Here is a 24,287-nt window from a genome sequence, read left to right on the forward strand (position 1 = left end):
AATGCGTTTCGGGCAATGCGTTTTCGGACTCTTGGACAGCTTCCGTGTCTCTCCCTCCTGGGTGTTGCTGCAGCTGCAGTCCCGCCTTCAGTTGTTCCTGGGGGAGGTCCTGGGTCATTTGGCAGTTGCTCGAGCAGTTGTGTGGGAGTCTGAACTTTCCCGTGCTAGTTTACCTGCCGGGTAGGGTCTGGGGGTACTAACCACCCCCACACACACATATTCCCAGTATAAAACTAGATATGATAGGGAAATAGAACCGGAGTCATTGCTGTAAACAACCAATGGCTAGAAAAGCGGGATCCAAGAGTCAATGCTCAATCCTGCAGGCACAAATAGGCGAGTGTACGCACACACACACACAACACACACACACACACACACACACACACACACTCACAACACTGGAAGACAGAAGAGTAAGAGGAGACATGATCACTATAGTACCTACAAAATTCTCAGAGGAATTCACAGGGTAGATAAGGATAAACTTTTTAACATAGGTGGTACGCGAACAAGGGGACACAGGTGGAGACTTGAGTACCCAAATGAGCCACAGGGATGCTAGAAAGAACTTTTTCAGTGACAGAGTATTAACAATTGGAATGCATTAGGCAGTGATGTGGTGGAGGCTGACTCCATACACAGTTTCAAATATAGATATGATAGAGCCCAATAGGCTAAGGAATCTGTACACCAGTTGATTGACAGTTGAGAGGTGGGACCAAAGAGCCAGAGCTCAACCCCCGCAAACACAACTAGGTGTGTACACTCACTCACTCACTCACTCACTCATACTCATGCTTTCACTGTCACACTCACTCTCACTCCATAATGAATCTTTGTACTCTGCTGTACCTTGTATACAATATTATCCTGATAAATGTTGGAACAGCTATTGTATAATGAATCTTTTTACCTCTTTCTCAGTTTCAATATTTAGTATTTATGTTAACTACAGGAAGCAATGGCAAGATCGAGTTTGGAGACGCAGTGTCTGGAACTAGTAAGTGAAATAAGCAATTTGAAGCTCCGTCAAGCTGCATACGAACGCGAAAATATTGATCTTCGAGAAAAAATTAGACGATCGGATCATCAATCTGATCATGCCAAAGCACAGGTACATAAATCCAATTTTTATTTTAACTCTATTTGTATATGCTTTTTAGTCTGTATATGTCAATGTGCTCAGCTAAGTGTTGTGTTGTGTTTTTAAATGTTATTGACAGTATTGTAATTTATTGCTGATGAGTACTAATAAAAGTCCACTTTACCTGCAAGCTTCATTGGCTGTTGTTAAAATGAGACTTGACATTGTTGGTTTTTGTGGTATTAACCTACCGGCCAACTTTGTTGGAGTAGAATGCCTTTATTACTGTTCATTATTAATATTTTATGAAAGGAAGTCTACTTTGCTGATGTGTGCCATTATATCATGATAGAATCTGTTAACATTTATTCATGATTTCAAGTTTTGACAAGCTAGAGATAGTTTACATATTGATTTAAATATGTATATTTTATGTATATTACTTTTACATATCAGTTAGGTTTTTTTCAGTATCCTGAGTAACCTTGGTTATTATGATCAGTTACTACAACATGAGTTCCAAAACAAGTTGTTAACTTCGTAAATTTATGTTGCGTCTTTAGCATGTTACTCTTAAAACTTCATACCTACTGTTTAAATAATTCTAGTTTCCATATGATTTTGTTTAACTAGATATAAGCCTTAAATTGGAAGAGATGTTACCTTATATTTGAGACTAATGGAATGTGTCACATAAGTAGCTTCCTCTGCTAGCCTTTATGTGTCATAATATCATCAGCACCCTGTTTAATGAATGGTCCGTGTATTACATGTAGTGTTGCTATAGTGTTTGTACTGAGCATGTTAGTTATGTGTTGTACCAATTGTGTTGTGGTGTGATCAGCCAGCAGTGTCTGGTGCCTGTATTGGACGCACTCCTAGCATCCGGAGCGTGACACCCGCGGCTGCTTCCACTCCTATTCACTCCTTCCTGGTCACACCAGATTCACCACCACCTAGTCACCAGGTATTGTATTACCTTACTGCTTGCCGGCTAACATGTTTCATTCACTTGGATTGTAAGAGATTTGAACTCAGGCCTTAAAATTATGAGACCACTGTCCTGTGAACCAGGCCATGAATCCTCATACCCTTGTTGTAAGAATCCATGTCCAGGTTGGTAGCCGTCTCTTCTTGTTGAGGCCAGAGTTGAAATTTCCGATAATCTAAGTGAATTGAATGCTATTATCCATGCTAAAGTGGTTTGCATCTTATCATTTAATGTTTTATCTTACCATACTTCAGTAATAAGCATAGCATAGAGAAAACACTTCCCCTTATTGATGGCTTTTATCTTAACAACATTCCAACCTGGTGGTCGACTCTACAGTGCAGTATTTCTTTCTACAAGGTCTTTTCAATGCATAGTGTCCTGGCTATACTGATTTTCTGTTTAGGTATTCCCAGTAGAGATGACTTATGGTTTTCTTTATTTATAAACCAGTCCCCATGTAGTTGCAAATGGCAGACTGAATATAACGTGATGAATAAAACTCAAGCCATCTCTTAGACACAAACATATTATCATACAAAAGAGCAAACATTAAACTCAACATACCCCCTCCCAGTGAATATTTAAATACTGGTACAGTAAAACAGTGCAATACAGTTTAAATATTGTACTACATTAGAGCTGGAAGAGTCTACAACCTCACTTGTGGCTTCATAGTTCACGATTTCTTCTCCAGGTCTGTAGTGGCCAATAGGTTAACTTTTAATCAGTTTATCCTTGAAGATGCTGTCTCTGTGTTGATGGCTGCTCAGGGGCTGCCGCCCCAGCTATCGGGCGCCTGACAGCTGAGTGGACAGCGCTGAGGATTTATAGTCCTGAGGTTCCGGGTTCGATCCCCAGTGGAGGTGGAGACAAATGAGCAAAATGTTTCTTTCAACCTGATGCCCCTGTTACCTAGCAGTAAATAGGTACCTGGGAGTTAGACAGCTGCTACGGGCTGCTTCCTGGGGGGTGTAACAAAAAGGAGGCTTGGTCGAGGACCGGGCCACGGGGACGCTAAGCCCCGAAATCATCTCAAGATAACCTCCATGCTTTAGTGTTTGCTTTGCTGCATATACTGTAACCAGTTATTTGCATGCCACTATCTAGTGTTCTCAATTAGCAGCTTTAAGCAACTTCACCTTCTCCACTGACTGTTGTAGTAGGTAGGGTTACCATATAGTAGTTAATTAGCTAACTATTGATTTGCAGAAGGATAATTGGCTATCCTGTTAATTACAGCTATATCTTAAATGAGGCATAGTGTGTTATGATTATAATATTTGGTTTTATAGCAAGTGGTCACCTTAATCGGGGATTCAGTTATTTCTCCTGTCTTTCTAACTGCAAAGTCAACTTTATGTTGATTTTGGGGATCAACGTCGCTGTGGCCCAGTCTCTGACCAGGCCTTTCGTTTGGTGATTGTACAACCACGATGTTTGATTCAGCTGCTCGCAGCCTGATGTATAAGTCACAGACTGTATGTGATTGTATAATTGTATATTTTTACCCATCTCTACACCAATTATAATGGAGTTTAATGGAGTTTGCATATTATTCTATATTCACCATAACATTGTCTCCCTTTAAATATATATCCCTGGAATTGTATACAGTATGTGGTTATATATATTACTGTTACTGTACTCATTATCCCAAATAACAACTTGGTAGTACAGTACCTCTAGTTACTCAGGTGTATAACATCTATACAGGATATGTATTTCTTTCTCCTTGCATTTAGAGCACGACCTTGAATCATTACTAACGCAATGACGTCCATCTTATGTTGTATTTTAATGACAATAACAATATGCACTTTATTATGGTGTACATTTTTTGTATTTATATATTTATAGAAAAACATCAAATTAACATGCAATATTTTATTAAAATTTACATAAAATGTGATATGTTAACCTGGGTGTGATGCTAACTTGAAATATGTGTCCAGCTTGCAGCCCAGCTGACCAACTCCCCTTCTCCAAGTAGCATCTCAACCCTGTCCACAATCCCAGCCTCCTCACCCACCAAGTCCCCCGCTCAACCCACCACTGCTTCACCTGCCTCATCACCAGTAGCCTCACATGATACGCGCGAGTTCATGCCACCAAGGGTAAGATATTCCTATACCTCAGCTGATGTGTAAATGCTTAAGTCATATTCCATTATACAACCTCAATATACTGTACAGTATATTAATTTTTCACCATCTTTTACTTTGTACAATAAACAAAGGGTATTGTATAGATATATGTCTCATACACAGGATTAACATTACTACTACTGTATATATCATACACTTCTCTTGAGCCACACTACTGCACCATATATCATACACTTCTCTTGAGCCACACTACTGCCCCATATATCATACACTTCTCTTGAGCCACACTACTGCACCATATATCATACACTTCTCTTGAGCCACACTACTGCATCATATATCATACACTTCTCTTGAGCCACACTACTGCTCCATATATCATACACTTCTCTTGAGCCACACTACTGCACCATATATCATACACTTCTCTTGAGCCACACTACTGCACAATATATCATACACTTCTCTTGAGCCACACTACTGCTCCATATATCATACACTTCTCTTGAGCCACACTACTGCACCATATATCATACACTTCTCTTGAGCCATGCTATTACTTCATATATCATACACTTCTCTTGAGCCATGCTATTACTTCATATATCATACACAATTACTTCGTATATTTTCAAACTAACCAGCTTTTTCTCACTGTATAGATTATCATGCACGCTGGGGAACAGTGAAAAATATTTAAATTTGCACAATGTCTTTTGCATTTTGCAGACCCCACCACCAAATGCTAGACGAAAAATTGACCAGTTTGGCACAGTTCCCCGCCAAAGAGAGGCTGGAGTGTGTGGAGAAAACAACCATGGAGCACCATCTTCAGGACGATCTAAGGGCGTCATGTTCGGTAAAGGATTTCACTTCCTTCCATTCCGTGTGGCGGGAAAACGGAGCACTTCGGCCCCCAACTTAGGTGACGGTGGTGATCATGCATGAGTGCAACTCTGGAACTCTCCCTCCTCTCCCCCTGGGTCCTCAGTTACTGTAGTAGAAAATGATGATAAAATGCAAATTATTTATTACTTGGAGTACGTATTTGGAATTTAAATTATCTTCAGTGACGGTACGTACTTAAATTTGGGATTCTGATCAGCTTCATAGTTTTTAAATGCAAACAAAAACAAATTCAAATCTAGATATAGATAATATAAATATAGAGGGATAGAGTGAGATAGAGAGACAAATGAAGAGAGGTAGATATAGAGATATAAATATAGACACTTAGAAATAGAGAGATACGGGTAAAAATATTTGTGTGGTTATAGAAAAGGTTTTTAAACTGTCAACCCACAGCAATGGATACAAACAGAAGGACTTTAGTTTTAGAAAGGGTATAAAGAAGTACTGTACTAGGTTTGAAATAGATTTATCGATAAGTGGAGTTGGCTGCCAACTAGTATTATGATTCAAACAGCTTACCAGCTTTCAAATATAGATTGGATTGGTATATGAGTGAAAGGGGTGGATTTAAATGAGACCCCTCATAATATGGGCCAACAGGCCTACTAATGTGCTCCATAATTCTTATGTTCCTATGTCAGAAATGTAAGGATAATTAGTCCAGATTACTAGATATCCCATATGTGTTGAACATTTGTGAATATTATCATTATTTTCTACTGCAAAGTCTCTGACAGCTGTTTGTGGTTATGAGATGAATTAAGATTTGTAAGATGGCCTTATTTTGTTCTAGATTATGAATACAGATGTTACCTGTGCATATCATACTAGAGCATAAATACAGAAGTATACATCTGTTCATATGGCTCTAGATCATAAATACAGACGTATACATATGTTCATATGGCTCTAGAGCATAAATACAGAAGTATACATATGTTCATATGGTTCTAGAGCATAAATACAGAAGTATACATCTGTTCATATGGCTCTAGAGCATAAATACAGAAGTATACATATGTACATATGGTTCTAGAGCATAAGTACAGAAGTATACATATTGTTCATATGGCACTAGAGCATAAATACAGGATGATGCATCTGTTAATCTCTCTTGCATCTGATAATGGCAGCAGGTGTGAGGTGAGCCTGCCAACCAGTACAGCATGAACTGTGTGCAGGTGGCCCAAGAACTGTCAAAGTAATAGAGCCTTTTGTGTTGCATATAACTTGTAAATACCTCTTAAATGACTGCCGTGCTCTCAGTATGTTTTCCTCAGCATGAGATATGATAATAACTTGATATGATAATAAATCTAAAGTTAATGTTAATGTTCTTTCACAAATATTTGAATGCCCTTGACTGAAGCTCCTTCAGCGGTGCAGTTTGCTGTCGTGCAGACACTGCCTCTGTCTCCCAAGTTGTATGTTCCTGTTATACTCACACTACATGAGTTGTTGGCCTTCCTTACATGCTCATATCTCACACAATACTAACATACTTGCATATGTTTTACTTGGCTAACCCTAGTTATATGAAGGCTTAATAGTCCCTGGTATTTATGGTCTTTTGAGTTATTTAATCTTCATTCTTTGTAAATTCTTAAATTTACAAAGAATTTTACATGTGTTTGCTGAATAGGTAATGTATTGTGTTTTAACATTATTGTTTTGAGAAAGAGCATCAAATATTTATTGAAAGTGATTTTAAAGTGCAGCTTCCTTATTGCCATTTTCTTTCATATTATCTATAACATGGAACTTAAACTTAATGTTATAACAATGCATCCTGTCTGCCAACAAGTTTGGTATTTTTCCTTGGTGTTGACAATTCGTAGTTACATTCTGATGGAATACTGGCTTTTGTTTATAGTATTTTTCCTTCAGCAATACTTCCTGCCGAAATGTCAGCACTGTGGAGAAATGCCCGACAGATCCCTGGAACATTATTTAACACAGTGCAGAGTTACAAACCAAATAAGGTTTCAACTACGATTCAACAGCAGTTGTTGTTAAACACATTGAGCATAATCTTACAGAAATGAATATATAAGTCATAAATACTCATACACCACCTAAGACAGAAACAAGAAACAAGTAACACTTTGTGGGCCAGCCAGATGCTTAGGGCCCATGTAGGAATATCACTGAAAAAATAAAAACAAAATTACTGCCTTTATCTCCTGGTACAATCTCTTTTATGCACTATCCCTTCGTAGATGCTCTTGCAAGACCAGCACCCACTTACCACACAATAGTCACTAGTATGCTGTGTTTAATAGCCTGCATTTATCCTTCACTTTGCAGCATTCTCAGTATGCACCAGAATTTTTGTATTCATCATTTTTCTTGGAAGATGATGTACTAGTTGTGAGAGATAGAGATCAAGGTATGCATTTACTGTTTTATGATATTCACCCTCCATGACTGCTCAGGACCAAGCCGCTATGCATCTATGTTACAGGTATTATTCATGCATGGATTTTTGCATAGAACAATTTTGTGGAAATATCTCAAATCTGCAATGACAAAAATAATGCTTACTTTGTAGTTAGTTCTAGTTTACAGCAGTAATAATATGATAATTGTGCTTCAAAAACTCTATAAGAATAAGCATTTTTCTTGTATATTTATAATGTCCTGATGTTTGCAAGATGCATGTTAGTGTTAATCTATTAAGTGGATTTTATAACGTGACTTGCCTGAAGTTTCCTTGAGATTAATTATGCATGCTGGAAAAACTGGCAAGTTTGAGAAGTTGTACAATAGCCAGGTCAGGTAGATAAATAAAGTAGCATATTGCTTAAGGATATAATGTATACATTGTACAGTTCAGTATATTGAAATGTATTATTACCAAATGACTCCAAAACTCATTGTAGTTAATTATGTTTGTCCTAACAATTATTGAGTAAGGATAACCATCAGATAAATATTTGTGTATTTGCTAATTTTTGTTTAAGTCTTTCTTAGACTTCTTCTTAGACTTCTTTCTTAGACTTTCTTAGACTTTCTTCTTTCTTTCTTTCTTTCTGTCTGTCTGTCTCTCATCCTTTTCTTTCTCTTTCTTTCTCTCTTTCTTTCTTTCGTTCTTTTCTTTCTCTCAAGTAATGCTCATCTACTGGTAATTACCAAATGTCAGATGAATGTGTGGTCAACACCAGCACCACCACCAAGTGGCAGCACAAGTTGTGTACAAGGGAATAGTAATCACTCTCGCCTCGCTTTAAAATCCCGAACCCAGACATGGCACTCAGTAGGCTAGAACAAATGGAGGGCATGTAAGTGCCTGGCTTATAAAGGAGCATTTCATGTACACTCAACGCCTTATTTCTGATCATAGACTGCTTGGTCACTTCGTTAGGCAAGATTAACTACAGTTAGCAGAGACAGAAAACAGAGAAGTGAACTTATGTTTTGTGTTCAAAAGAAGACTCCAGAAGTAGGAGAATTGCAGAAAGGAGGATGCCAAGACCCCAGAGCCTGAATCCTGCCAAAAGATTCAAATGTAAGGGAAGAATGCCTTGTGGCCCATAATAACCCAATGAAAGCAAGGCAGGAAAATGAGTGGCTTTCCAGTGTTCTATTTTCTAGTGTTCTATTTAAAGTACAGTATTTTAAATTTGGAAATCCTCTTGTGTTTAGTATCAAGTCCTTTAATAGTATCCAAGGGTATTGCTTAGTGGGCAGACTGGTAACAGGTTGGTGTAAAGAATTGATGATTGTTCTATCACCAGAACTGAGCAAATAATTGTTGACCATTTACAAAAGTTATAAGGATAGCAGTAAAGCAAGTCATGTGCACAATAAGGGCAAGTCAAGAAATATTACAGGCTCAGGAATATCTTCTTAAAGACCCCCCTCCCCATCACCCTGCAGTCCCCTGATCTGAAAGTTTCCTCCTTGGACTTTCTAAGAGTTCTGTGTGATGACAGCTTGTGGGTCCTTCACTCAAATAAGTTGTGGACCGACGGGTTTTGGCCACCAGCCTTCACAATGGGAAGGAACTCTGGTGTCTGGTGTTGATGTGTGCCTTCATTATTGTGCAGGAATTAGAAGCAGTCTGGACGATGCTTCTGCACATCTTTCTTCTCCTGGGGTAGTGAGTGAGGGTTAGCATAGCCCTGAGGCTAGTGATGGTTTGGATGCCACCTGGTGGCAAGTAGGAAAGAGACCACACGTTGAAAGTTCTGCACTTTTCCAAATTATTTTTCAGAGGGAATTCAGGTGTCTTGTGGCCTTGTTATTTCTTTAGTGCAGTTTACCTAGAATAGTTGAATCTCATAGCTCCCTATCCTCCTCATCCAATAGAGGCAGTAGAAGTAGGTCCCTTGTTCCAGTTTGGTAAAGTCTTTTTGTTACCTGGCATTAGTTAATCTGACTAGTATTATCCCGTGCATAAGCTTAGGGAAGTTCTTAAGACCAAGCCCAGAGAAAGGCATTTCATTATATTCATCACTTAATTTTTTATATTTAATACCAAATACATGGCTGCATTGTGTGTGGACAGTTTTAAATATTAACAGGCTGTAGTGATTGTATAATTTATTTTGTGTCAGCAATGCTGTAATTGTCTTGTATAATTTATTATTATTTCTGAAAAGAATTCAAGACAGTTTTGTGATTTCTACAGCGGAGACTGAAATGCAGATGATCGATGACCTTTCCGAAGGAGATTACTACCCACAGGTGGATGGGGTGGTACAGTCTGCATCATCATCTCCACGGTGCAATACCCTCACTGGCCATAGGTCTCCACCCACACACCCCAAGGCAACAGGCATCAAAAAAATATTTACCAGGTTAGTAAATCTGGTACAAATTTGTCATCATTATTATTGCTTGAATGGGAGGAATCTGTCTGGAAACAGTGGATAAGCTTTATATGAAAGATTGTTAAGCATAGTAAGAATGCTTACTATTCTTACTATGTACAAACAAGTACAGTAACAAATTGTGAAAACAGATATACGGTGTACTGTATTAAGTTGTTAAAATGTAGCTATTTACTGTATCATGACCAGATGAGTCACAACTAGATAGCTACATATTCCGTGGAAGGTTTTTACGTACCCTAATCTTCCATTCACCCAAATTCACATCTCATAGGTTCATACCTATGTACAGAATTTGGAAGCCCCAATAATCCAATATGAATTCAGAAATACTGTATTTCAGATTTCAGTTCTTACCTTTACTGTATGTTATTAGGAATGTTAGAGTTAAGGTTAGGAATTTGAATGGGTTGACCATAATTTAGTGCCTGAATATAAGAGGGAGTCATGTAAAATGTAAATTGGGGTTGAGATTATCGTCCGCAGCCTGTGTGGAGACTTCTGAGACTCTGGATCTGACTTTTATGTGATTGTGGTACAAGGGTTAATATGCGGGACTGACATCCTGCATATGTGTATGTGTAAATCACGAAGAAATTAACATGTGATGAACAATGTGATAGTGTCAGACCACGAAGGAAAGATTAAGACAAGAATTTCCTTAAGTACATTCATATTTAATAATATATCTTCAGAAGGATACCTCTTCATCCTTCTGAAAATGTGTATATGAATGTGGTGGAGGTTGACTCCATACACAGTTTCAAATGTAGATATGATAGAGCCCAGTAGGCTCAGGAATCTGTACACCAGTTGATTGACAGTCGAGAGGCGGGACCAAAGAGCCAAAGCTCAACCCCCGCAAGCACAATTAGGTGAGTATATGTTGATACCTAGTTTTCTTTACCGTTAGTGAGATATAGCTGATATTTTTAGTTTTACCTGATGCATTACTTCTGGTATTATTACATTTGTGCAGGTTGCGTCGTAGCAGTTCTGGTCATCTTGACAGTGACCTGGGGGAAGGAGATTTCAGACGAGGAGGAATGAGAGCCACTGCTTCTGCCCGCCTTGGCTGGACATCTCCTACAACCTCTTTTAAAGAGTAAGTTTTCCATTTGTAGATTTAATCTTGAAAATGTAAAATATATGCAAGTTTGAATATTCTGGAGTAGACAGGCTGGCTTTGGCAGCCCAGGAAATACAGCTTTAGTGGCAGTCAAGTGTGTATCTTTTCTATCACTGATGGTTCTTTAATAAGGTTATAGAAAAGCCAGCTACAGTAGCTAAGGTAGTGAAGAGCTAAGATTTAATTTCATCAGGAGTTTAACAATAAAGAAATAGATTTGGTAATGAAGGAACCTCATGGGGCCCACAGGCCATAGGTAATCATTACTTCCCACTCTCATTGGGTACTGCTTACTGTTTCATTACTCCTAAACTAGATGCTTCTTAGTTTTATGATATCTGTGTGACTTAAATTATAATGCAGGTTGAATTGGAAGTGACATTTGTCAGCGAACCTTTATTAGCAATTCAGGGTTTCCGTAGGCCAACTTCCTGTAGCATGTAAGCATAATTTCTCATCTGAGTCTTCATCACATTCATGCTGAACCACATAAATATGTTTACCAAATTTCATTCTTATATTTCATTGATTTTGTTTCCAGGCCAAATGAAGCCTTTACTGGATGGAGCATAGAGACTATAGAAGCATGGTTTGGTGCTCTTGGACTGAGTCAGTATTGTTCAGGTGTTCGTGCTTGGTCGTCATCTGGACACCATTTGTCTAGAGCTACACAACAACAACTGGAACGAGAGCTTGGCATTCGCCATCCGCTACATCGAAAAAAATTACAATTAGCAATTGCGGCAAGACTGTCTGGGGACCAAATTAATACTCCATTAGCTCGATTAGACCATTCCTGGGTATTGCGGTGGCTGGATGATGTGGGTTTACCTCAGTATAAAGATTCCTTTAGTGAAGCTCGCATTGATGGTAGAGTTCTCAACTGCTTGACATACGATGACTTGTCTTTCCTCCGTCTCTCTAACCTCTTACATGTCACATCTTTAAAGCGAGGTATTCAGGTTAGTACATAAGTGTTGTTATTATTACAAATATGTGTAAAAAATATTTATATATATATTATACTGTATATCAGAGAGAGCTTCCTCTCATGAAAGGTTCAAACCTTAGACTGACAAGGGTAATGAACACCTTGACAAGTCCAGTACTCTGTACTCTGACCAAATGGCTACCAGACTGTTAAGACATTGGTAGCCATAGCTGTTTACATTCAATGTCCCAACAGCAATTCAGTAGCCACAGACCAGGAGTTCGTTTTCATTGACACAATTCACTTATATGAATTGGTCAGAGTACTGGACGTGTCAAAGTATTCATTACCCTATACAGTACAGTACATATATGTATATATTAAACAATCAAAATAACATTACACAACATTTGATTCTAAAAATTTTAAATTAATTTTATAGGTGTTACGAGAGCACAACTTTGATCCTTCTGTGCTGAAACGTCGTTCAGTGCCAGATGAGGGTCAGAGAATTAGAACAGCAGGCTGAAGTTGCCCTTTGGACAAATCACCGGGTCATGGAATGGCTACGAACCGTTGACCTCTCTGAATATGCTCCCAATCTAAGAGGCTCAGGTTAGTTGAATGTACTGTAGGTGTTACTGTACATTGTTATGTATTGAAGCTATTCTGAGCTCTGAGAGTTGGCTGATTCCTGTAGTTAAAATACCACTGTGTCCTTGGACGTGCATTGTGTTATTAGGCAGATGCGACATGCACAGTAGGGCTTTTGTAAGCATCTCTTGGGGAAGATATAATGACTTTGGTATTCCACCCCACCTACTGGACAGGAATGGGTTACAGAGTACTTGATAAAGAGAAAATAGGCCATAGTGATGGGAGAAATGTCATTGTTCATGAAGTATATGGATTACTATCCTGACAGGTAAAGTCTTACATAATAATATTTGCAAATGATACAGAACTGATAAAAAGCATAAGGGGTGAGTGAGATTGCACAATACTACAGGAAGACCTAAGTAAACAACAAATCTGGGCAGGTAAATGCTTAGTAGAGTTCAGTTTCAACAAGTGTAAAGTTATGAGATTTGGGTGAAGGGAAGAAGAGTTCGGGAAGGACAGTGCAGTATATGAAACTGGCTTGAAATGTGAAGATAAATTTGAGTGATGAGAGTTCAGAAGTAAAGTGTTTAGGAGTTAGATAAAAGTGACTGAAGAAATTGAAGGTTACTCAACATTTTAATAGAACAAAGCAGGGAAGTATACATATTAAATGTCTTGTCAATATTGAAGAGGAAATAAAGAGAAGTTCCTGGAGTTAAGGAGTTGCCAGAGATATAAATAAACTGATAGAGAATTTTACTATGATTATATACAAGAAAAAAAAGATGATTATTCTTTTTGTCAATCAGGAGTTCATGGAGCACTAATGGTTTATGAAGTCCGCTTCACATCTGAGCTTCTTGCATCACTCCTTTCAATACCTTGTGGTAAAACACTCCTAAGACGACACCTCAACACACATTTCAAGGAGTTGGTTGGGCGTTCTGTAGTCCAGGAAAAGAGAGAATTAGAAGCTGCATCTGGGTACACTCCTCTAACCACCTCAGCTAAAGTCAAGGTTAGTTTCAAGATTTTCTTTGTAATTGATTTCTGTATATTTTTTAGTGGTTTCTGGTTATATCTTAAGCTCCGAAGAAGATTACTCTATAAATTATTCACATCTTTAATATAGTTTTCTTTATTTTGTGTACAAGAAATTCTCCTTAGTTGTTGTTTAATAATAATTTCCTTAAAACCTACCAAAAATTTTTTGTTTACGATGTGTGATGCCGTAAGAATATGGTAAAGTACTTTCTGCATTAATTTCAGATGCCCAAAAAATCCCAGTTTTCTCTCAAGCGCAAGAAATCTAAGTCTGACTTGGAATTTGACTGACTTGCTGTGCCCTCTTGATGAGAAACCTCCAGTTGGTGCTCTGCAGGACAAGGACAAGGAGGTGAGGACAAGGATAATAGAGAAGATAAGTTGTGTGATGATAGAGAAGGATTTGGAGAAGTAAGTAAGTAGAGAGGTGGTGAATGAGGTAAGAGGAAGATGGTGGTAAGATTATAGATACATTTATGGGGGACCTTTGTGCAAGATTGCCAAAATGAAATGGTGATGGAATTAAAATAATTTTTGTGCAGTGTTTTAGGAAATAGTAAAATCTTTAAAGAGAAACCAAGTGAAGAAGAAGACTAAAGAATGTTTTGAAATATTATGACTTGGTAAAAAAAAGTTTGGTGGAAGGTATATTATTTATACCTTCCGTAAATACTATGGAATTTTATTTATAGTCTGTACAGAAAAGAAAAACTAATTAAAGATAAATATTTAAGAAATACTTATTAATAAACACTTTTGTTCGGTAACGATGCAGAATTGCGTCGTCCATTTAGTAGACGAATGTCCAGTAACGATGCAGCATTGCGTGTTCAGTTAATATATTTGCTAAAAATCGGGGTTTTATCCGATTTTTGGGGGACTGATTTTAAACTGCGCGACAACGTCTTCCCATTTTCCTTGCTAGGTCATGTGGCACCCAGGTGGTGCAACCCACGCCGTAGGCCCATTGTTTTTGCTCCACCGTCGTGACCGGTCTTGCCTTCCCTTGTGTCGCAAACGTGTGAACATTTCGCCTATTTTCCGTGGCTATATTTCTTAGGTGCGGCTTTAGATACAGTACTATCTGCGCTTACTCCACGATGGATAGTGATCCAGAACAGAACCATTCTAGGAAGAAATCAGCGAAAGAAACGTGCCAGAAAGAGAAGCTAAGTACTGTACAGTACTGGTACTTGCAAGTTTGCTTCCCTGCTCTGAACATTGAAGTACTGTACAGTATTTTTCTGGTTTCCATATCTTAACAGGTTTTTGAGGTTTTCATTATTAAAGTCTGGATTTTTGAGGTTACACTTCATGTTTTACTTTATTATGGAATAGGTATTTATGGAATAGCATATATTATGGGATGACACGATACTATATTTTGTCCCTACCATTTAGCCATGCCTTTTGAGCTAAACTAATTTTAGTAAGGCATGGTTATTATAGATAATTTTGGTTAGATTAAGTTGGAAATTGGAACAATTTCACCTTAAACTTGTCATTCATCAGGTGATGCAAAAGTTTGCATGGGATGAATGGAGTCTTCCCCCACATATATCATACAAGCAAGGTTCTACCGTATTCTGCCTCAAGCTATTTGTTCTATCTTGTTTGTTTCTTTCAGTATACATACTACCAAGTACTTTAAATTATAATTTTCTTTATAGTGTAAATATAAGCATGTCAAAAAACTTTTAATTTGGAATGAAATTATCTCTTATGAAAATAGTAAATATAGTTTTCTTCTAGACTGCATGTTTATTGTACAGTGCAATCCAAGACAAAGTTGGTTTCTTGAAGTCAGTCTTGTAGACTGGTTTCTTGATAAAGCCATCCTGGATGGTTGAGTAAATATTGAGGCCATACAATGGTACTGAACCTGTACCTCCTGGACTGCCATGGCACAGGTGGTACTGACTCGACCAGAGACGTGGGTTCACTCACATTGTACGGCCTCCATATTTACTCATAGATACATCACGTTCTTGTACTTTCCCTGTGCCTCCATGGTTATCTTTTCTGGAAATATTAATTTAAAATTGCTGAAAATATTGTCATTAAATTAAAGATAAATGTACTACTATATATATATAGTAGTACACAAAGTGTGTGTGTGTTTTATATATATATATATATATATATATATATATATATATATATATATATATATATATATATATATATATATATATATATATATATATATATATATATATATATATATGTATGTCGTACCTAGTAGCCAGAACGCACTTGTCAGCCTACTATGCAAGGCTCGATTTGCCTAATAAGCCAAGTTTTCATGAATTAATTATTTTTCGACTACCTAACCTACCTAACCTAACCTAACCTAACTTTTTCGGCCACCTAACCTAACCTAACCTTTTAAGATAGGTTAGGTTAGGTTAGGTAGGATTGGTTAGGTTCAGTCACATATCTACGTTAATTTTAACTCCAATAAAAAAAAATTGACCTCATACGTAATGAAATGGGTAGCTTTATCATTTCATAAGAAAAAAATTAGAGAAAATATATTAATTCAGGAAAACTTGGCTTATTAGGCAAATTGGGCCTTGTATAGTTGGCTGAGAAGTGCGTTCTGGCTACTAGGTACGACATTATATATATATATGTATATATATATATATATATATATATATATATATATATATATATATATATATATATATATATATATATATATATATATATATATATATATATATATATATATATATATATATATATATATATATATATATATGTCGTACCTAGTAGCCAGAACTCACTTTTTGGCCTATTATGCAAGGCCCAATTTGCCTAATGAGCCAAGTTTTCCTGAATTAATATATTTTTTCTATTTTTTTTTCTTATGAAATGATAAAGCTACCCATTTCATTATGTATGAAGTCAATTTTTTTTATTGGAGTTAAAATTAACGTAGATATATGACCGAACCTAACCAACCCTACCTAACCTAACCTAACCTATATTTATAGGTAAGGTTAGGCTAGGTAGCCAAAAAAAGCTAGGTTAGGTTAGGTTAGGTAGGTTAGGTAGACGAAAAAACATTAATTCATGAAAACTTGGCTTATTAGGCAAATCGGGCCTTGAATAGTAGGCTGAGAAGTGCGTTCTGGCTATTAGGTACGACATATATATATATATATATATATATATATATATATATATATATATATATATATATATATATATATATATATATATATATATATATATATATATATATATATATATATATATATATATATATATATATATATATATATATATATATATGTCGTACCTAATAGCCAGAACGCACTTCTCAGCCTACTATTCAAGGCCCGATTTGCCTAATAAGCCAAGTTTTCATGAATTAATGTTTTTTCGTCTACCTAACCTACCTAACCTAACCTAACCTAGCTTTTTTTGGCTACCTAGCCTAACCTTACCTATAAATATAGGTTAGGTTAGGTTAGGTAGGGTTGGTTAGGTTCGGTCATATATCTACGTTAATTTTAACTCCAATAAAAAAAATTGACTTCATACATAATGAAATGGGTAGCTTTATCATTTCATAAGAAAAAAAAATAGAAAAAATATATTAATTCAGGAAAACTTGGCTCATTAGGCAAATTGGGCCTTGCATAATAGGCCAAAAAGTGAGTTCTGGCTACTAGGTACGACATATATATATATATATATATATATATATATATATATATATATATATATATATATATATATATATATATATATATATATATATATATATATGTCGTACCTAGTAGCCAGAACGCACTTCTCAGTCTACTATGCAAGGCCCAATTTGCCTAATAAGCCAAGTTTTCATGAATTAATGTTTTTTCGACGACCTAACCTACCTAACCTAACCTAACCTACCTTTTTCGGTTACCTAACCCAACATAACCTATAAAGATAGGTTAGGTTAGGTTAGGTAGGGTTGGTTAGGTTCGGTCATATATCTACGTTAATTATATATATATATATATATATATATATATATATATATATATATATATTATATATATATATATATATATATATATATATATATATATATATATATATATATATATATATATATATACTCACATTGTACGGCCTCCATATTTACTCATAGATACATCACGTTCTTGTACTTTCCCTGTGCCTCCATGGTTATCTTTTCTGGAAATATTAATTTAAAATTGCTGAAAATATTGTCATTAAATTAAAGATAAATGTACTACTATATATATATAGTAGTACACAAAGTGTGTGTGTGTTTTATATATATATATATATATATATATATATATATATATATATATATATATATATATATATATATATATATATATATATATATATATATATATATATATATATATATATATGTCGTACCTAATAGCCAGAACGCGCTTCTCAGCCTACTATCCAAGGCCCGATTTGCCTAATAAGCCAAGTTTTCATGCATTAATATATTTTCTCAAATGTTTTTCTTATTAAATGATAAAGCTACCCATTTCATTATGTATGAGGTCAATTTTTTTTTATTGGAGTTAAAATTAACGTAGATATATATATATATATATATATATATATATATATATATATATATATATATATATATATATATATATATATATATATATATATATAATAAAAATCAGAATTCTACTCTTAATAGATATACAGTATATTGTATAAAACTTGGAATGGTTTTAGTGTAGCATGAAAACCTTTGTAACTACAAGATTTTCAACATAACTGGATGCTGGATGTCTATTAATTAAAAAAGTACAGTATAACTCCATGCCAAGTCATAAAAATATACATTTTTACTTACAAAATATATTCTATTTCACTTTTCTGTATTGAGCCCCTCCTGCTCCCCGGAGCTATTCCGGGCTGATGTGCATATATTACACTGTGGCATCAGTCAATTCGATTGGAGTTCTAAACTACTGGGAACCATGAGCCAGAACCTGGCCTTTTCCTCCTCAGAGAGGTTCGAGGAGCAATGGCCTATAGAAACCCCCATGTGGTTGGAAGCATTGTGTGTGTGCCATCTACTGAGTTAGGCACGTAGAAAGGTAGGCGTCCCAAGACAGACTCCACCTGGTGAAAATTGCTACCAAAAACCGAACTATCAAGGAGAACTCCACAAGCTAAAAACAAGCAAAAATAAATAAATAAATTATGTTAAATAAATTAAGAACACATTTAATAGCCATATACAGTATTGTATAGCACTTAATGTCACAACAGTACTTGATTATTTTGACAAAGGTTGCACAATCATAATCTTGCATGATGTTCATAGTTATACTGTATGAGTATTGTACTGTGTAGTACAGCACGTTAAACCGGTTTTGTTGAATGTATACTGTTTGATACAGTTAGGTGGTGCATTTTTGAGCCTGTTGTTGTGTGCTGTGATGAATGTAACCTGTGTTGTGTTCGTGTGCACTATATCATGCTGTGCCTCTTTGCTTTCACGTGTGGCTAACCATTTTCTCTTCTCCATGGCACTGCTTCCCACAGACCAATGGTGACGGCAGGCTTTGTTGAGGTAAATATACCTACACTTATTGCCAATTTAGACAAAAAAAATATATATGAGCTTACCATCCTTTTGTATATGCATTTTTTCTTGTGACTTTTGTTTAAATCATGGCAAGTCATATAAGCCATGTAATCAGATTGCCAGTTTGCTTCTGTTAGGTGTTACAGTACCTACAAATACCTGTACTAATTACTGTAATTTATTGATCTTGTCATGCATCTACAAGGTAGTTATTTAGTTTGTTTTTTTCAAAATCTTATAAACATTAAGAATACTTATGAATAATAATAATGTTGGGAATATTGACATGACAAGTATTAACATTTCTTGTTACTACTGTAGCGTCTCCAGCGAGCGTCCGCTCCACCAGTGATTGGCCGCATCACCAAGGTGTAGTTGGAAGACTCTACTGGTTGTCAGACTTCTCTACTAGTCTGACCAGTCTACAGCTCTCACTTCTGCCTGCGTCCAGTGCCTCTTTATTGACATGTGAGCCAGTGTACATTCATCTAAGTCAGGGATTTGAACTTTCATTTTCTGTAGTTACGAGTTACAATTTTCTTTAGTGATTACCAAAAATTATTAATTTTAATAGTGGCATATTTTAAGATACTGTTCCATTTATTATCTCAAATAATAATCTTAGTTAACAATATACTGTACTGAAATATTATTTGAGAGATGCAAGAGACAATCTGTACAAGAACATATTCCTACTAGAAATACCATTTCTTGTATTCTGAAATGGACTGACTTCCATGAATGAACTTTCAGGCTTACCAACCTCATATGTGCCTTATTGTTATGTTACCATTGATGAAATGCCATTCCATTCCGGCAGTTTGGAGGCATGGCAGATTTTCACTACCATGTGCACTTGTTCTTGACATCTCTGCAATTCCTCCACAAAAAATCTATGAAAGATGTGACATAATTGTTTATTGTTCCTAAATAGTTCCAGCTTATGGTTAAAAGAAGTCATACTTGTCAGACAGTGAAGTGGTCTACTGAATTTGGCCATTGCTCAAATTAAAATTTCATGTTGATAAAATTCCATACGAAGTGATCATGTATAACTGCAAAATTAAAAAAGATATCGTATATTAAGTTTAAGAAAAAATGAGCTGATTTTGTTTGTTTGAGCTTGAGATTGCAGTGAAAAGGATCTTTTAAATTATAATAAAAATATGTCAGATCTCATTAGAGAAAGGTTATTTACATAGCTTGATCAAAAAGTAATTTAACTTGCCTTGGATGATATATGATCCTTGTACACATTGTTCAAAACAAAATGATACCTGGTTTCTTTAAGGAAATACATAAGTTTTAATTTAAGTTTTAATTTAAGGGAAATGTCTGAGTCATATTAATCTTGCCAAGTTTCTTTAGTAATCAATTTATTAATATTTGACTTCTTTGACTGTTATTAAATACATGTATTAAAAAAAATTTATGCTGCAGATAAGTTGAGAGTCAGACATTGGCCTTTATTATGTAATTTGTGCAGCTACATGCATCAGGGACAGCTAAATTGAAGCTTTAATGTAGGTGAATGACTGAGCTTGCCAAGTATTGTACACGATGATGGGGGTACATGTACACTGTGTTGAAGCTGGTGAACAGGAAATGTTCAGCAAAGTGCCAATATTGGTTTTAAATATTGTATTTACTGCTTATGATAGGTAGTCAGTACATTAGAGAGAGAGAACAGTCTTTGTATAGATTTTTAAAATAAGATTTATATATGATTATTTCTAGTTCTGAAGTGATAACTTTCCACACCAAACGTAATTGGCAGCATAAGAAGGAATACAGATATTAAATGACTAAAGCTTGTTTTCTACCTTAAATATCTTAATGAATTCCTTTATTTTAATTTTAATTTACATTGCCATCATGTAAACAACAAATACAAACTTGTCTTAGGGAGGATGTAAGGATTTGGTACAAGTTTTATTTCTCTTAAATATTTTGCTACTTATTGCTTGGTACTCAAGTTACCAGTATACTGTATACTGTTGCATTGCCTTTCATTATAAGTAGATTACAGAAGAGTCAACAGTCAGGAACTGTCGGTGTTTTTCTGTGCCAGTTGAAGCTTTTGGATGTATTTTATTGTTTGATTTATAAAAAAAAAAAAGAGTTCATTGTACAGTAATTAAAAAACCAGACCAAGCCACATTTGTGCTCCAGTGCACACCATGCAGAGAAAGTGACTGATTAGTTGTTATATTAATAGTATAATATTAATTCATTGATTTAACACCATGACTAACAGGTTATATGGTATCACACATTACACTATGGTGGCGAGAGGAAACACCTTCCCAACCTCCTAGTCACTGCTCCCGCCCGACACCTGGCAAGTGTCGAGCAATACGCTCGGCATCACTAAATTGTTTTCTCTTTTTTTTTTTTTTTGGAAGTGTAAAAATCTTTACATTTTAATCCATAATTTTTGTTTAATGTATTCATAAATAATTGGAGCATAATATATTATTAGATAATTTTGTAATTTGTGTATAAAATCATTCACAGTAATTCAAAAAGGAAAAGCAAACATTTTGCTATTCAGGATGATGAAACTTGCTTCATTTTACTTTATGATTAAATTCTATTGTAACATTGATTTATTGTTCCACTTCACTAATTATTTTGGCTTGTTATGTATCTTTATAAAGTTCTCCAGCCAGTACTGATCATGCTGTTTAAACTCATTATCTGGGGATGATTTCTAAGAGGTTTTTATTAAAATCACTAAATCATTCACACTGGTTTTATTTCCTGGGCCCATAGTGAGAACTTTTCCCCCAGTCTTCCTACCCTCAACTGTGTAACTTGACATGCTATTAGCAATGTAATTAATGATGACCAAAATAGTTACCATTGTTGAGAACAGGAAGGCTATTATTGTTCCTGGGTAATAAGTTTTATTTTCTGATGGCTTATGTGTCCAGAGTATAGATGCTATTTATTCTATTTAAACTTTGCTTTGATCTTTTCCAAAGATAGCTTAGAGAAGATGTCTTGAAAGTACAATACAACCTGAATTTGGCAAATCTCTTATTACAACATTTTGGAGGATGAATTTACCTGCCATCTTTGTTCAACTAGTGTTCAGCAGAGCAGATATGTAGACGTGCTTAGAATGCAGGGTCAGAGTTCACAGACCTCTTCAAAAGTCTATGTGCCTATGGTTATTTATCCCAATTTGGGGTCATGGCTCTGACTAAAATTCTAAATTTAAGGGGCTTGATTCTGAGAAATACTGTATAAGTTCACTTACCCAAAGCCCATTTTTCCGAATCTTTGGGTTATCTGGCAAGTGTTTCAGAAATGCTGGTGAAAATTTTGAAAGACAGAATGTGGTTGAATGGCTAGAAAGAGATGTCAATGTCCCAGGATTTGTTGTGATGAGCGAAGAAGAGATTCTCCAGTCTGTTACTGGTGAGGTGGATGAAGAGGAGGAGGACCAAGATGGTGATGAAGAACCAATACTACAGACAACAAAATACAGTTTACTCATGTCAAGAACCTTCAACCAGTGATGCCTCACAAGCAAGCCAAGGACCTTCAACCAGTGAGGCTTCACAAGCAAGTCAAGAACCTTCAACCAGTGAGGCCTCACAAGCAAGCCAAGGGCCTTCAACCAGTGATGCCTCACAAGCAAGCCAAGGACCTTCAACCAGTGAGGCTTCACAAGCAAGCCAAGGGCCTTCAACCAGTGATGCCTCACAAGCAAGCCAAGGACCTTCAACCAGTGAGGCCTCACAAGCAAGCCAAGGGCCTTCAACCAGTGATGCCTCACAAGCAAGCCAAGGACCTTCAACCAGTGAGGCTTCACAAGCAAGTCAAGAACCTTCAACCAGTGAGGCCTCACAAGCAAGCCAAGGGCCTTCAACCAGTGATGCCTCACAAACAAGCCAAGGGCCTTCAACCAGTGAGGCTTCAGCAGCTACCAGTCAAAACTGACCTTGCCAAGCTCATGTACTTTACAGTAATTTTAAGTGTTAATTTTAGTGTTGTTAGGTTATGTAAATTTTCAAAAAATTTTAACTTCAAGATATGTAACATTAATCAAGATGATGAACTACAATAAGGTAAGCTGAAGTTTCTGTTTAAAATTAATTATAGTACTGTATTTGAATATTTTATAATTACTGTATAGTCTGTGTGTGGCAATTCAAATTATGACAGGACAATTGTTGTCCTGTCTGTATGTATGTTGCCTGTATGTCTGCTTTGAGAAGCGCAAGGTTCTCATTACCCCTCTTACTGATAGATGTGTGAGATAACTGGATGGTTGAGTGGAGAAGTTTGGAAATCTGTGACAGGTATTTTAAATGTGATGCAGGTGGAAACATTATTACTTAACCAATCACTATACAGTGAGTAAGTTGGTGTCTTAGTAAAAATTGCTGGCCTCTTGGAAGCACAAAACAATTTATCTCTGAATAATGCTGGAGATGTCGTCTTAGTAACCTGTATATCAATAAGTAAACAATATCAATACATATTTAAACACCTGGAAATAGTTTCAATGGGAATTGAAGTACTGATGATGATTATCCATAACCAAAATATGTATATTACAGTATAATGTATGCAAGCTGAGAATAAGAAATTCTTATTAAATCAGCTAGCATATATGCATTAGGGTCTAGATGGTTCTAGTGAATCAGCTAGATAATTGACTTAAGGCCACCATCGCAGGAAGGCGTATAATTCAATCCCCCACCCTCCCCTCTCCCCATCCCACAATTATTCCTTCAGATTTTTTTCCAACCGAACTTAGAACTGAAATACAGGCACCTCTAAAATTCAGATTATGTACCATTCTAGACCCAATCTGAATTTGAGTGAAATTTGGATATCTGGAAATTTATCATTTTTGTACCTACCACCAAATTTTCAATATTTATCATAAAATTTTGAAAATGAATATGAACTAAAGAAATTTGTTTTAATAGAGTATTGTCTTGGCATTTAGTATGTAGCCAAAAGCTTGGAAGTAATAGTGGTGTCTGTTACTATCAGATAATTTTTTTTTTTTTATTTATTTATACAGT

At 35.9% G+C, this 24,287-nt stretch overlaps 1 protein-coding gene and 1 long non-coding RNA gene across 2 annotated transcripts in view; both read left to right on the forward strand.

Moving 5' to 3' along the window:
• Nucleotides 1-14,237, forward strand: part of Liprin-beta (liprin-beta) — a 49,896-nt gene extending 35,659 nt beyond the window's left edge. Inside the window, 13 exon segments of the mRNA XM_069317823.1 lie at nucleotides 959-1,117; nucleotides 1,932-2,054; nucleotides 4,034-4,195; nucleotides 4,916-5,111; nucleotides 9,732-9,900; nucleotides 10,913-11,038; nucleotides 11,604-12,024; nucleotides 12,436-12,513; nucleotides 12,515-12,608; nucleotides 13,406-13,614; nucleotides 13,866-13,928; nucleotides 13,930-14,051; nucleotides 14,183-14,237. Coding sequence (XP_069173924.1) covers nucleotides 959-1,117; nucleotides 1,932-2,054; nucleotides 4,034-4,195; nucleotides 4,916-5,111; nucleotides 9,732-9,900; nucleotides 10,913-11,038; nucleotides 11,604-12,024; nucleotides 12,436-12,513; nucleotides 12,515-12,608; nucleotides 13,406-13,614; nucleotides 13,866-13,928; nucleotides 13,930-14,051; nucleotides 14,183-14,237 — 1,977 coding nt within the window.
• A 4,048-nt stretch (nucleotides 14,238-18,285) lies between these two features.
• Nucleotides 18,286-21,985, forward strand: LOC138359145 (uncharacterized). The gene is made up of 2 exons (XR_011225771.1): nucleotides 18,286-19,224; nucleotides 19,561-21,985. It is a non-coding gene; the product is annotated as an uncharacterized lncRNA (long non-coding RNA).
• Nucleotides 21,986-24,287: the final 2,302 nt, after the last annotated feature.

This window comes from Procambarus clarkii, chromosome 89, assembly GCF_040958095.1.
Source record: "Procambarus clarkii isolate CNS0578487 chromosome 89, FALCON_Pclarkii_2.0, whole genome shotgun sequence".
Taxonomy (NCBI): domain Eukaryota; kingdom Metazoa; phylum Arthropoda; class Malacostraca; order Decapoda; family Cambaridae; genus Procambarus; species Procambarus clarkii.